At 44.8% G+C, this 14,950-nt stretch overlaps 1 protein-coding gene across 4 annotated transcripts in view; it reads right to left on the reverse strand.

Moving 5' to 3' along the window:
• Positions 1-14,950, reverse strand: part of man1a2 (mannosidase, alpha, class 1A, member 2) — a 75,534-nt gene that overhangs the window by 40,499 nt on the left and 20,085 nt on the right. For 3 of the 4 annotated variants that reach the window (XM_017470345.3, XM_017470344.3, XM_017470346.3), the window contains exons 3-4: positions 13,151-13,409; positions 569-665 (exon numbers count right to left, since the gene is read on the reverse strand). In XM_017470345.3, the coding sequence (XP_017325834.1) occupies positions 569-665; positions 13,151-13,409 (356 nt within the window). The remainder of the gene's footprint in view (positions 1-568; positions 666-13,150; positions 13,410-14,950) is intronic. The other variant, XM_053680613.1, reaches the window with a different exon arrangement.

Genomic DNA, 14,950 nt, shown 5'->3' on the forward strand with positions numbered 1-14,950 from the left:
TATATATATATATATATATATATATATATATATATATATATATATATATATTAGTGTGTGTGTATCTTGGCCCTCACAAGGATATATATATATATAAATAAAACCAAGCGCACACAGGCATGCGAGATATTAACAGAGAAGCTCATTAATTATGAAAGTGAGCTGTGAGAACTACAACACTTTCATTTTCAGTATTATTCTCGCCTTCCTCTTCTCCTATTCGCTGCATCCATTTTCCCTTCCACACCATTTACCATAGGATGACTGAGAGCAAACAAGCAGCCAGATTTAAATATTTCCAACATACACACACGCACACGCATTAACTTTAACCAGTACATCGTTATCTAGGAGAACAGCTGGAGCGCTCTGGACTGGGCGTTTGTGTATGCGTTTTACGTCGTTATCATTTCCAGACACAGAAATCGTTGTCTAGAAAAGTGCGCTAATAGGTTCGCATAGGCATCGCTTTTCACTTTGAACAGAGCTATTTACATGCAAATGAGGGGACAAATTTGTGGGCGCAGCATGTTTTAAAGTAAAGGGGAGCCGGGTGGAGCCCACTTACCAAATATATTCGTGGAATGTCCTTTCTTGGCAATGGGTTTGAGCTCGTTGTGTCCCCAGCCGTACTGCCTGTAGCTGTCCCACGCGTGCTTCATCATCTAGTGAGCCACAAATACAAGAGGGAGTTAGTAAGCCTCGTGAATATAAAGCAGTGTCTCAGCTCAGTCTGAGATACAAATACAATAAGATGTCCCAACCAGGGTGTTTTTATATATATATAAAAAAAAAAAAACCCACAGTAGAATAGTGAGATGACGTAGGACCTTGATCCTCTGTGACACACGTTTCATATCCTTTCACACTCTCAGATAAAGCTGGCCCCGTATGAGCTTCTCTCATTTCATGCAACGGTTAACATTTAAAGCAGCTGATTGAACGTGGGGCTTTTCGGTAATGTGTAGTGATGCGTTATAGGGAGAAGGTCATAGGGGAAATACACAGGCTTTGAAGACGCAGTTGGAGATTCGGCAATCAAAGATGTCCTTTACCCGGCGGCCCCTGCTGTGGCTATAACTCTGTTTGGTACACTATCTCTCTCGTTGCAGAACATCGGCCACGGGGAGCCGAGCCATTTCTGCTGCACTTGTGTGTGTAGGTGTGTTTCTGGTCGGCGGGGATGAAGCGGAGCCGTGTTTTGCATCGGCGCCGGTACGGGCGGTCGTGCCTTCTTTCTCCGTGCGTTCCATCAAAAATAACGCACGTTTCTACCACCAGACATCCGGGTCACTGACATCAAATACTGATGCAACGCTGTCTCTTTATACACAATGCACACCCACAAACACGCAGAGACTAGACCCTGACCCATAAATACACTAACAAAACAAGCATTTTTTTTTCTTCTTTCTTCCCTGTCAACATATATGAGCAGTTTTACTCTTGCCCAGTATGAACACTCTCCCTTTTATATTATCGATAAAGGCTGTTCGCTAAAATGAATGAACATTACAGAAGCCTGTATGCTTGGTCTTATTCTAGTCCTCCATCCTGAGCAGAAGAGATCAAATTGTCTTCTACTATTCAGAGCCTGTAGGCTCCTGCGGTACCATGACGCAATTTGGGTACGCCGAAAGGTAAGTCATTAACGGGTGGTGACGTAATATACGCCCTCCTGCAGATTTTCTGAGCACGGCAGACAGGACGACGAAGCCGTGGTGATCAAGCACTGGAGCTCTGAGATGAGCTAATTATGTCAGCTCCTGCTTTAAACACACTGCTGAGTAGGAACGGTAAAGTGAAGTTACTTGCGGTCCGAGGCATTTCACGGTAAGAACAAATTGCTTGCGGAAACCTGAGATGTGAGAAAGTCTGACGTTTCTCAGTTTACACTCTACCCAGCTTGTGGAGACTCTAGTCACAAACACCATATCCAATTTCAGACCAATATCTAGACTATACTTATAGAGTTTCGTCTTCGTTATGGTATAACCGGGACCCTAAAGGGCTTCAAGAAAAAGAAGGGAGAAAAAAAAAAACATCTTTAGTTTTTGGAAAGTCAAATGATGTCATTTCATCCTGCTTAAGCTAAACCGGTACGCTTTGAATCTCATACTAGCCTCATATCTGACAACTTTGGTTTTCATCACAGATCTTCAGCGAGGTCGTGTTTACAGAGACCACCGCAGCTTATCAAAACTTTTAAAGAACTTCTTTCCCTTCAGTGGGTTAGAAAACCTTACAGACGCTGGACGGTGGCTCAGTGGTTAAAGGCTCTGGGTGACTGATCGGAAGGTCAGGAGGTCAAGCCCCAGCACTGCCAAGCTACCACTGTTGCCCTTAACACGCACATCATACAGATGTATAAATGAATGCAATAAAAGTGAGTCGCTCTGGATAAGGGCGTCCGCCAAATGCCGTAAACGTAAAACGTAATGCAAATGGATGGTGGGCTAGCTCAAGAAGACAACTGCACAATGAGCATCGGCAGTGTTCAATATGGAATGAAACATGTGTCTGGTGATCAGTACTGTCAACAGGAAGTGCTCAATGACACTCTCAATGCATCAGAGCTTCTTTATAATCGACCGTTTAAACAGAATAGGATCGGCCCGAAATAACGACTTTCTAGCAAAAACGAAAGAAAAATGCAATAATGACTCGCGTATCCCGACAATAAACAGGTTTGCAATGGTTTGCTTGTACGTTAGGGTTGAGAAAGTGAGAATCTTTTACAAATGCAGGGAGAAAAGGTAAGTTACTTCAAGCTATATTTCATGTAGATGTGTGTCCTGTGTGCTAGAAGTATTAATGTTGCAGCTTACCGAGTGTACGTAAGTTAGGCTAGAAACTAAGGATACATCGATACTGAAGTGGAGTATCGATGCACCGAGCTCTGGTACAGAGTATCGGTCCGACACGGTGCCTTTACTTCTAAAAAACAACACGATCAACAAAAATAATAATAAAAATGCTCCGATGCCAAAATCACTGTGACGGAAGCCTGGTGTACGTCGTCGTGCTAAATGATAACAGACTACACGAAATCACAGCAATCTAGACTTAATCAACAATTAACCATCAAAGCAAAGCAGACTGTCAAACGTGCTCTGTGAAAACATCGAGTGGAGGAACGACAGCAATACAAGTAACCTGATGAAACATCTTACACATAAAATTCAGCTCGAGGAGCTCGTGGGCAGCAACCAACGCTGGTTAGGCGAGAAAAGAAAATGTCCAGAGACGAGGATGGATTCTCAGCGGTCCATCCTTGCACAGCTGTACAGCTCTCCACTGCAAACCTGCATGATCCAGGGTCACTAATGCACCTTTAATGTACTAGCTGATGCTGGAAATAAATCAGACTAGTAGCCGAAGTGCACGAACATGCACGTGTTCACTTTTCATTGCCACTACGCAAAGCATGGAAACATCCATCCATCTTCCACACCGCTCATCCTACACAGGCTCGCGGGGCAGCCTGGAGCCTATCCCACACACTGGGGGAGGCCACCAGAGTGTCCAGAGAAACGCCCATAAGCACGGGGAGAACATGCACTCCCCACACACGGGGCGGAGGTGGGATTCAAACCCCCAACCTCAGGATGTGAGAGGCAAACGTGATCACCACTAAGCCGCGGTAACCGACAGGTTACTCATTTGAGTATCAGTATCGACAAGAACAAAATAATGATCATTTTAAAATGCTATCGAAGCCTCCTTACTACAAACCCAATTCCCTTTACCTCCTCTCCAATGGCTGAAGCCAGTGGTTCTGACACATTCAGTCAAGCCCCCCTTTATTAATAGAAAGAGATTCCAGATCCCTTCGCTTTACTTTGAAAAGCTAAGCTAAGCCCATCATTTAAAGCCAGTCAAAAACATATCCATGTTCTTCTCGTGTAGACAGGACAGCCTGCTAGCTAGCTAATATCACGCTCCTTTGTTTATTCAACATGCAACAAAGCAACGTTCACAACGCGTGTTGACGATTCTTGTGATTAATCGTCATTTCCACATTTGGTTTCCGCTACATTTCGTTCAGTCTTTAAAATATGCGACCTAGCTCTCACCCTTAACGCTCCCTGTGCCTCCCCTGCAGTACTCTTGCACCTCCCAATGGGGGTTCACCTCACACTTTGGGGAACACTGGTTTAAAGCGAACAAGACCAAGCGTGTCCTTTTTACTCTTCCTTTAACAATTCCTTAATTGTACCGCCTCTCGAATCCGTCTCTGAAATGAAAAGCCGTAACTGTACTGCTAAAATACGCGGCTAGGCAAACACACAGCAAAACGCCACACGCTGGATGTAGCGAAGCCCGACAATAAGAGCGATGACTGACGCATCAGGTACGTCCCTGTACATCACCACTGGCGTCCATATCAGTTCTTGATGTAGCCAATACCTGGTGTGACGGGAGAAACAACAGGGAAGAAAGATTAGCCGTGTCTGCCCGCCTGTTCGTCTGACTGAGTGATAGATATCCTGCTAACGGGTTTGAGTCCAAAGAACAAACATGGCACAAGCTGATGGTCACCGACGTAAAATTCACCAGAAACGATGTGAAACCTTAGGATCCATAACAATAATAAAAATAAATATATAAATCCACCGGATTTGTGAAGTCCTGAAGCACAATGCTATGATTTTTTTTTATTATTAAAATAAATTTGACTTCAGAGCACAAAGGCCCCTTGCCAAAAATAAATAAATAAAATAAAATGCCGTGCGGAACAGGCTAAAGGAGCTAATATATAAACACCACGGATGCGGTTCAGAGCGGACAGCGCCGCTTGTCCCCCGCTCAGGGACAAGGACACTATGGCAGTGAGATTTCGCCTTGTGGCCCTGTTTAAATCTTAAAAGGACACGACAAGCATCCTGCAGCCAAAGATGCGAGTTACTCCTGCAAAACCTCCGGCAGCTTGCTGCAGAAGCTCCCACAAATCTGCCCATAAACACATCCATCACAGTGTTTTATCCAGCCCTTCAGCTGTGGATCGTGTGAGCAGACTGACTCAGCTTTAGGAAGGTCAGCCTCATTCGCAACTGGAGTACTAATGTCCATACTGTACCTTACTACACAGTAAAAGTTATAAAATATATATCGAGACAGCTTTCCATGTCTACTCGTTATCACCAGGATGCCAGGAAGACCTCACGGTTCTTAGGTACGTTACATGAAGGCATTATTTGGTGCCCTGATGGTTTTTCCTACGCTGTGTCGAGAGACGAGCGTGACCGGGAGATCCGTTTAGAGCACATCACGCCGTCTGGAGCGTGTTCAAAAGACTCGGCACAGCAGACAGGAGGAGGAGGATCGAGAAGGAAGATTGGGAATAGAGTCGTCGTCGAAAAAAAAACTAAAATCTAAACATGAATGACAAAAAGGCATCGAGTAGTACACTGTTGGATCAGTGCGTGCTCGCAGAACCAGAGGCCAGACACCTCTTCAACTGTAAGAACACCAAGTTGAGAAGGTAGAGAGAAAGAAGAAGAAAAAAAAAGATGCAATCCCTGTGTATTACTTTTCAGCTTACAGAAGGGGTGTGAGGGTGAAAGAGATGCAAGAGAGCAAGAGCATGGGAGAGAGGGGGAGAGAGAGAGAGAGAGCAAGAGCATGGGGAGAGAGAGAGACAGAGCGCATGGGGGGGAGAGGGAGAGAGAGAGAGAATATGGGGAGAGAGACACACACAGAGAGAGTGCATGGGGGAGAGACAGACAGAGAGAGCATGGGGAGAGAGACAGAGAGAGAGAGAGCGAGAGCATGGGGAGAGAGAGACAGAGAGAGAGAGAGAGAGAGAGAGAGAGCATGGGGAGAGAGAGAGAGAGAGAGAGAGAGAGAGAGCATGGGGAGAGAGAGACAGAGAGAGAGAGAGAGAGAGAGAGAGAGAGAGAGAGCATGGGGAGAGAGAGACAGAGCACATGGGGGGAGAGGGAGAGAGATAGAGAATATGGGGAGAGAGACACACAGAGAGAGTGCATGGGGGAGAGACAGACAGAGAGAGCATGGGGAGAGAGAGAGACAGAGCACATGGGGGGGGAGAGAGAGAGAGAGAGAGAGAGAGAGAGAGAGAGAGAACGACTGAATAAAGAAGTGAAACAGAAGACAAGAATGGGGAAAGGATATAGAGGCAAGATGTAGTGTTACAGTGTCAAGCATTCTCTTTAAACTGCCATTTTAGCAGGCAGGGGTGTAACACACACACACAACCAAAAAAAAGAAAGAAGAATGAAAGACAAAAGGTGATCAGGAGCACAACAGACAGAGCGTGGAGTTAAAGTATAGTGCCTGCCACTTGGAAAGAGATCAGCATTGGCGAGTGTTGCTACCCGAGTCCTTCAGAAAGCCCAGGACAAAGGTGTGTAGGAGGAAGTGAGGACTGTGTGCCAGTCAGTGCGCTGTAACGTGTTAACACGGTGCCGCGCACACTTTATAAACAGGTTCTGCAGATAAGCACTGGCTTTAGCTTTAGATCCAACACACACGATCAAACTTCCATATTCCCCTGTATGAAGGCGAGCACATCCACCCGTCTCTTCACGACTGCACTCCCCAGAAACCAGTTGGAAGTCAGCCTCTGCTGCTCACACACAGCTTGCGGCACCTCAACGATCCATTACCGCTGGGTTCTGCAGGTGCCAGGATGATACCTGCAAAAAAAAAAACTAGTCTAAAAGCCCAACAGCCAAGAATAATGTGTTCACATCAGGTGTGCGCGCTCACCTGGGATCAAGAGAACAATATAATAAATTAAATAAATAAAAATATGACGTGCAGACATAAAGAAAACCACAGGACAGGCTGAAATGAGAAGTGAGGCTCCGACAAGTTTCACCAGAGTCCAGAATGGAGAATCGACCAACTACAGCAGACATCATCGTTTCTCATGGAGTCTGAAATGGTCTTATGCACCCATCCCCGATACCAGCGACAAACTACACCGGTTTAAATAAAATCCAATCTCGTCCGTAATTAAAAACACATACTAGCCTTTTATATATATAAAAAAAAAAAAAAAAAAAAAAAAAAAAAAAAAAAAAAATTCCTATAAAACCCATCCTTTCCTCTTCCTCTCCGTGTTCCTCACAGCTCCGTGACCGTAGCAGCTGCGTAGGTGGGAACACAACTGGTTTCAGCTACCTATTAGGCATATGCTTGGTTATTCATCTGGCACGGCTCTCATCCAGGACACGGTATCCACAAGGCAACTAGCACCAGCACTCGCCGACGGCAAGCCAGCGCCATGCCGACCGAGTCAAGTGCATACTGCATGCAGCCAATCAACATCACGCACGCCCGGATCAGCATCGCAGGGCCTCCGATTATCCTGCTCCGTTTAGCTTAGTCACCTCAGAGAACATCGTGAGCACAAAGCACAGACGCCTGCGGGTCCTAAACGGCGTCGTCGGTGATGACGGACACCGATTCTCGATGCTTTCAGAAGGAATGGGCCACACAATTTCTCAGACTGAGACATAAAAAGCACATCACCGGTAACTTTTAAGCCGGATCTGCTGTTTCTGGAGTGCGTCTATAAGCGCCGGCTCCACTGCTCTCTGCCAACGACTCCTGAATCGGACGGATCGTGTTTAGCCATGGCAGCACAGCACACAGCACAATGCAAGGAGAAACGTATGGATTGTTTGGTGCCGGGTCATGCAGGGTTTTTTTTTGCCCAAATAGACCTACTCGAATTGGCGAAATCGCAATAAACTGTTTCGCGCTGCCTTTCGCAGTGATGTTTGTCTGTAAATGAGACCTTTTATTTTTTTATTTTTATTTTTTTTAAACTGTACTCAAGTTCGATGCACGTGAATCGAAGAGGGCTTTGGTTGAAAGCGCGTCGTGATGACGTCCAGGCCCAAATCTGCAGAAAATCTGCTGCGATTATGAAAAGTCACACGCTCCTCCGAATATTGCGGCGTTTGCTCGATTTTGCGTTCATTTCTGCGATCGCAAAAATCCTGGAAGAACCGATAAAGATTCAACTTTTCACGTAACTGTCGATTACAATGAAAGTAATATTTAACGTGGTGAACTCGCCGTAATGTAAAACGCAGGACGTATGAGACTATACCAGACTGCCTGGACTGAGCCCGTGTGCCGCTTTTAAAACAAGTAAACAGGCTGAAACGTCTCCTTTAGTCAGTGAAGTCTGTGGGAACGATTATTCGGTCAAGCAATTATGACAGGCTTGATGAAACATGACCGAGCGTAATTATGGCTCTATACAGTGTGTCATACAGAAGAGGAAAGTTATGGGTTTTCGTTTAATACCAAAGAAAGCAATAAATAATAATAATAATAATAATAATAATAATAATAATAATAATAATTTTAAAACAGCTCTCGGCAAATTGTTTCTTACAACAAGGCTGCAAGGACATGAGCAGATCTGGTGAAGTCTGAAGGGAGCGTTCCTCCATGTTTAAAACTTCAAGTCGACTTCATATCACAACAGGAACATTCAGTTCATAAAACGTGCGTACATGTGTTATAAATGCACTTTGTGATGCTACATGCTAAAATCATGAAGTCCCAATGTGTAGTATTCCTCATAGATCACAGCGATTTGCCGACTATTACAGCTTTTCATTAAGTAATGAACACCACATCATGCTCTTTAACCATTTATAGCTACGTTAGGTTGTGGAGTGTTCGCAAGACGAATTAGTTCTAGGTGTCCCTTACAACGTAGTAGCTATAAACAGCCGTTCCCCTACCAGCCTCCTGAAACGAATAAAACAAACAAACGGACAAAACAAAAAGCGCAGCTGGTCGTGGTACAGAGAGCGCAGAAATGCATCCGAGAGCCTCCAAACAGATCAGCATATCTGGAAGCTTAGCGGATGGTGTAAGTGTAGAGCTTCACTCTGCTGATTACTGTATGATCACAGTTAGATCAGACACCGGAGACTTTGTGAGGGAAAACCTGACGTCTTCACATCGTGCAGGAGCTACAAGGAATTTTTTTTCGGAATGTAGGAAATGTCTTCCTTCCCAGCCTAGAGGAAGTTTATACGTGACCGGTAGAGACGGAGCGGACAGAGAGACGGAACGGGGTCAGAAGCAGAGAGGAAGATGACGGGCTGAAGCACACAGTGGCACACAAGCGCAAACACAAAACCCTTGCATATGTGATGAAAGCTCTGCTCATGTTCTCTCGGTACTGCCTCTCTGCTCCTAGCAATTGCTACAGGCTAATCCACACAGATGAAATAAAGCCAAAATGCCATGCTTAATCTGTTCAAGCATGGAATCAAAAGGAGGTGTGCTCATGAGGCAATAGCATGGGAAGAGGAGCATTGTGGGTGCATATTGTTCTTGGTCACGCTATTCAAGGTTAGCACAGCTCACAGGCACAATCCCAAATCCTTTCACCTGAAATAGTTGAGCCCCTTTAGAAGGTAAAGAACAGTCTAGAAAACATTTTTCATTTGCTGCGGGGTTTTTTGTTTTGTTTTTTTTTTTCGCCATGTTGTGACAAGTTCTAGGAATTTTTTTCTAGATGATTACATTTAGTATTTTACAAAGTAAAACATTCCTTCGTACTTTTTCTACCTTACTAGTCTTCCCAACTTTTATTCAGGTTAGTTACAGACCGTTTCCAGACACTAGTTCCCCCATTGCCCAACTAGCACGTGAGGCTGGAGCCGGTCCTGGAGATAAGAAGCTGGAGATTAGAATCTTCGGCAAAGTTACACCGAATTATCTCACGTAGTCACCGACGTGAAGCAGATCGATAGAGATGGCTATAATTTTGCACTACGGTAGGAAAATCTGACAAGTTAGGACAAATCAACAGAACACCGTCTGCTATATCGCGTGTGCAGGTGCCGAGGATGGTGGAGTGTTTGTAGCGTGTCCTTACGACACTTGTTTAGAATTTAAACTTGTCATCTAGAAGGCCGCTTTAATCTGATCGCTCTAAACGCAATCATCGCTGACATCCGGGGAATCAGCGGTTATCAAAACTGCGGAGAGCCTGCAGTCAGAAAGGGAACATGACAGAGCGTGTGCTAAAACGAGAATAAATCTCGGCATGGCTTTTAAGAGGTGGCGAAAACTCTTTTTCTGCCAAACAGGTCAAGCTTTTCAGTGGCTCAATAGGTAGCTAGCTAACATTAGCACACTTGTTCACTTGATTCAGCTAGATAGAGTTTCCTATGTTGTTTTGTTATGACCAGTGTGGTAATTTGTACTTATTTTCTGTTAGCACTGAGAGAGAGCAACTCGCCTCCACGCCAAGAAAACCGTATCCGCCGCCACCTCCACCGTCAAGTACTGGAGCGAATATACAACCCACACCAATACCTCAAACCATCAGATTCATCTCCGCGGAGGAGCAGTGCCGCAATCACGACCCACATTTAAAAATAATAACCCCGTAAGTAACTTGCAGTTTTATGTTTCAAACAGAGATGGCGATAGAGAGGCAAAGGTTCAGTTCTGCAGCTTCCGGCGTAATACAAACATTTCCAGACAAACGGAATATTAAAATCCTCCAATAGATGTGTAAGCAAAGTGGTTCTGAGGCTGCAGGAGGTGAAAGCAAGTGGAACTCCGAAATGGTTGATGAGAGCTGTAGTCAAGACATAACATTCATCCCATGGGTTTCCAGAGCTCTGAGATGGAAAATTATACCTATACATCTTCTTGATCACTATCTGGGAATAATAAAGTGCGATGGGTGTACTTACTTTGTTAGAGAAGCCCATCAACATATGAAAAGAACATGTTTTTTCAAGACTGATTCAACTTTTTCCACCACAATGTAGTGGCTTAAGATTCGCCTTCAGCTACCAAGACGCCGTGCCGAACACCGCACGAGCGCTAACTGCAGTACTTAATGTACCACATAATATGTTTGCTCGGGCTTCTACCTCAGCCAGCAGCAGCTCAATTTCTTTTGCAGATTTTTGCGCCAGTATTTCAGACATTTTAACAGAAAATCATCATGGCTAATTACTTAACATGCCACTTCTATTGCTTGTGCCCAAAGGACACCTGGAGGCGTTATCTAGGTGGGCTTGACGTGCCCGTTCACGTGCACATGATTTTAAAATAATCTGCGATTAATAAACCGACCAGATGTAGGAAGGATGCAGGAACATTCTCTGTGCTTACGCCATCTTTTCTCGTTTCCTCTCAAGGTTTCTTCCTCATATCGTCTCAGAGGTTTTCCTTGCCGCTTGCTCATATGGGGGATCGATTTATACATTTAAAACTATTAAAAGCACCAAACAAATAAAACTGAACATAATTGAATAACCAGCTACTGAAAGGAAGGGGGCAATCACTTTTTCACATACACAAATCCATAATTATATATGTTTAAAATTACACATCGATACATATTAATAAATGCATACAGAATACACTAAATACATGCAGTCTAGAACATCGTTGTGTTTTGTGTTCCCTCGAGGTCCCTTTGACGCATCATTAGGTTTTGGGTTAAGATGTAATGTAATTTAGTGTTCGAAATGTGCCCAAATTCAGACAGAACACTCTTTCACCGCACTGTACGTGTGATTTAAACATCTGATGTTGACGGCATGAAAAGCGTACGCTGTATCTGAGGACTAGAGTCCGGTACTGAAACGTAACGGCGTTCAAACCGGGTCAGTGCAGATGAATACGTGTTCCAGCGAACCGTTTCATTGTAGGTAAACGTTTGATCACGGCATTGTATGCATCTGTAAGTGTTTTCCACTCGCACCTGCTTTTCACTCCTTTGATATCACGACATGTCGGTGTCCGTGACACACAAACACTGACGAGAGATGAGGTCCCCTTGTGAGCAGCAGATGGCCCTGCTGTGAGGCTTCCACTGAAATAGGGCAAGGCGGACCATGCCCTACAGGACACTTCTGTTTGTTTGTGTGTCTGTTTGTGCATCCACACACATGTGAGACCCCAAGTGGTCAACATCCCATGGTGAATGGCAGATGTCCCTTCTGTGACCTACACAAAACTGAAAGGAGGGATAATTATAAACCGATTCCCTCCTCCTACACCTGTGTGTGTCACATGAGCGGTGTTATTCTGCTCAGACAGATGGCTTTTCAGTAGCCTCTCACCCCACGTGTCTATAACTCCAGTCTCTTTATTACTCCGCAGCTATCCGAGCCATATTAAGGACAGTTTTAAAAGCATGCTGTCCACTTCTCCAGGGTTTACTAGCAAACTTGTTAGGAAAAGTACCTCAGGACAAGTTGCGCACGTGTGTGTGTGTGTGTGTCATACCAAGTTTTCGGTCACCTCGCTTGTACCTTCCACTGTTAATCTAAAAATGCGCTCTAAAACGTCCTTATTTAAGAGGACACTGTATGCATTATATTAATTGAGGTCATAAAGTGCTGCAGTGATGACGCATTTTTGTCGGCCAACCCGGAAGTCAGCATCACCCAGCTTCCTTCGACAAGAAAAACAACAAGCAAACAAAAAAAACTACAATTAGAAAATACTATAAACTGATAAATCTGGGCAGTGGTGGGGCAGTGGTTAAAGGCTCTGGGTTACTGATCAGAAGGTCACGAGTTCAAGCCACAGCACTTCCAAGCGACCACTGTTGGGCCCTTGAGCAGGGCCCTTAACCCTCAACTGCTCAGATGCATAAATGAGATACATGTAAATCGCTCTGGATGAGGGCGTTAACCAAAATGCCATAAAAGTAAATGTAATGTAATCTACAAGAGAGTTTTGAGTGGGAATAATCTGCCAGAGCGCGAGTATAAACACAACGAGGCTGTAGTTAGTAGAGGAGTTTTCCTGTTCAACGTGAGGTTTAATGTCCCCGACAACCGCTGTAGTCCCATTTAGCCACTTGTTAGCAAGACACATAAAAGCTTTTAAAAAACAATCATGAGTGGGGTATTGATGTATTTTATGTCGTAGAATAAAATGTGAAAATATCTTGAGCTTGTGTTAACCACAGACCTTATTTCAGGCATCTAACCAAAAAACGTTAACACACTTCGGTGTTTTAGGACTCATTCCTACACCACTACGATATGGGAAGTACTCCCAGTATCTGGTCCTGTTAGAAAACGTTTCACACATAGACGCTTCTCTTTTTTGTTGTTGAAGACTTGCAACTAGAGGGCTGCAAATACCACTACACACAGTCTACTCTCACCTCTCTGATCTTGTTCCGTTTCTCTTTCACATCAGGGTCTCCGGGGTCTCCATCGTTGATGCCCACCAGTTTGGGCATGGGCACTGGGGGCAGTGGCTTTGGCCCGTCCTTCTTTTTCAGGTCCTTTACCACCTTAGTCTTTTCCGTCTGGATCTCCGCCCTCAGCTCATCTTTGGACTTGCGAAGTTTCTCCTTGGCCTCCTGCAGCGCGCGTTCGTGATCTGCCCGGATTTTACTGCGGAGGCTCTCCTCCTCTTCCCTACAAGGGCATGAGCACAGCAGGGCACAGAGATTAGCAAAAGAGTGGCATCATGTGAGGTTATCACAAAATCATGCTGAAACGCTGAAGTACACAACGTCATTCCCTCTAGCCTGATACGTACTCGGGCCAGCAGATATCAGACAAGTCCATAAATACATATACGGACACAGTGTCTCACTGAAGAAAGCAGGGGCAGCACCCGAGTCGATCAATGAGGAACAACAGTAAGAACTGCAAGAAAGGATGAGGGAGTAAGTATGTCTAAGGAGAAGCGGTCTGGTGCAACCAACGGCACAGAAAGGGATGAACAGAGTTATACCATGGTCTGTCTGAATACCCGATTCTGATTGGCTGGAAGGTGTGCGGTTCAAACCGCATAACGCACAGGTACTTCCAGTCAGTTTAATCACCGTTCTAAATGAATGCGCTGCCAATAAACAACTGTAACCATAGTAACATACAGATACATTTGCATACAGGAGTTATTAGTAGCCACGGCACAGCTGCAGGTGATTCACATACATACACATACGTTCACATACACTCTCTCGCTCTAACTATTCATTACAATTCATTCAAACAAATAAATGTAATCTTATCGCACTAGTTTATCTCGGCGTATGGTTTAGAGCGGGCAGAATTCTAGATCTAACGACACGTACGTAAAACAACTAACAAACTAATAAATGAACCCATATCTTTATCCTTTCGGTCAAATTTTGCGCCTCAAACGCACATCACTGAGCTCTTTAATTTGTGCTGGCGAGCAACCACGGGAGAAGCAGGATAATTCACGGCTAGGTGCGTGCTACCTGATTTTACTGCACTCCGCAGACGCAACCACCCCCTGCCTCACGTCACACGGTTCTTTACCTCCACTCCGTGCAGAAAAATGGTGTAATGCACACCTAGCTTACATTTGTCAAACAAAATGGCAGCGCGACAAGGAGAAAGTCAGGGGCATACGTCAGCTCCTAAAAAGGAGTCATCGTCTGTTGTTTGGAAGTCTTTCAGGGTTTAGATGTTGTGAAGGTTGACCAGGTGCATGTCCTATGCAAAGTGCGCTTCGGAGCAGTATCGGTGTCGCACGGTAACACAACAAACCTCATCGACCACCTGAGAAACCAACGGAACGTGCAATAGAGAACGTCAAAAGGTTGAAGACATGAAAAGCTTTAAGCACACAAAATTCCCGTTCTTTCCTAACGCAGACAATGATCACGGGGACGTTGCTCGACGCGACACTGCAGTCGCCTGGCTCGCAAAGACACGTAGAAATAACTGAGGCAATCGCATTTCCTTTAGCCAAGGAAGTATGTACTCAAAGTTACTCTGCCTGAGCTGTATGTGAAACGAAGACCGGAAACAGAGAGAGAAATGTGTGCCGTTCACTATTTTGCTGCCAGAACGGACTTGTGGTCGAGTAGAATCACAGAACCGCACCTGAGCCGCACTATTCATTATGTAGACGGCGAGTCTGAAATCAAGAACAGAGCAGAATCTATTGCCAGAACCAGAACCATATCTCCCTGCAGTTC

Source organism: Ictalurus punctatus, chromosome 6, assembly GCF_001660625.3.
Source record: "Ictalurus punctatus breed USDA103 chromosome 6, Coco_2.0, whole genome shotgun sequence".
In the NCBI taxonomy this organism is placed as follows: Eukaryota; Metazoa; Chordata; class Actinopteri; order Siluriformes; family Ictaluridae; genus Ictalurus; species Ictalurus punctatus.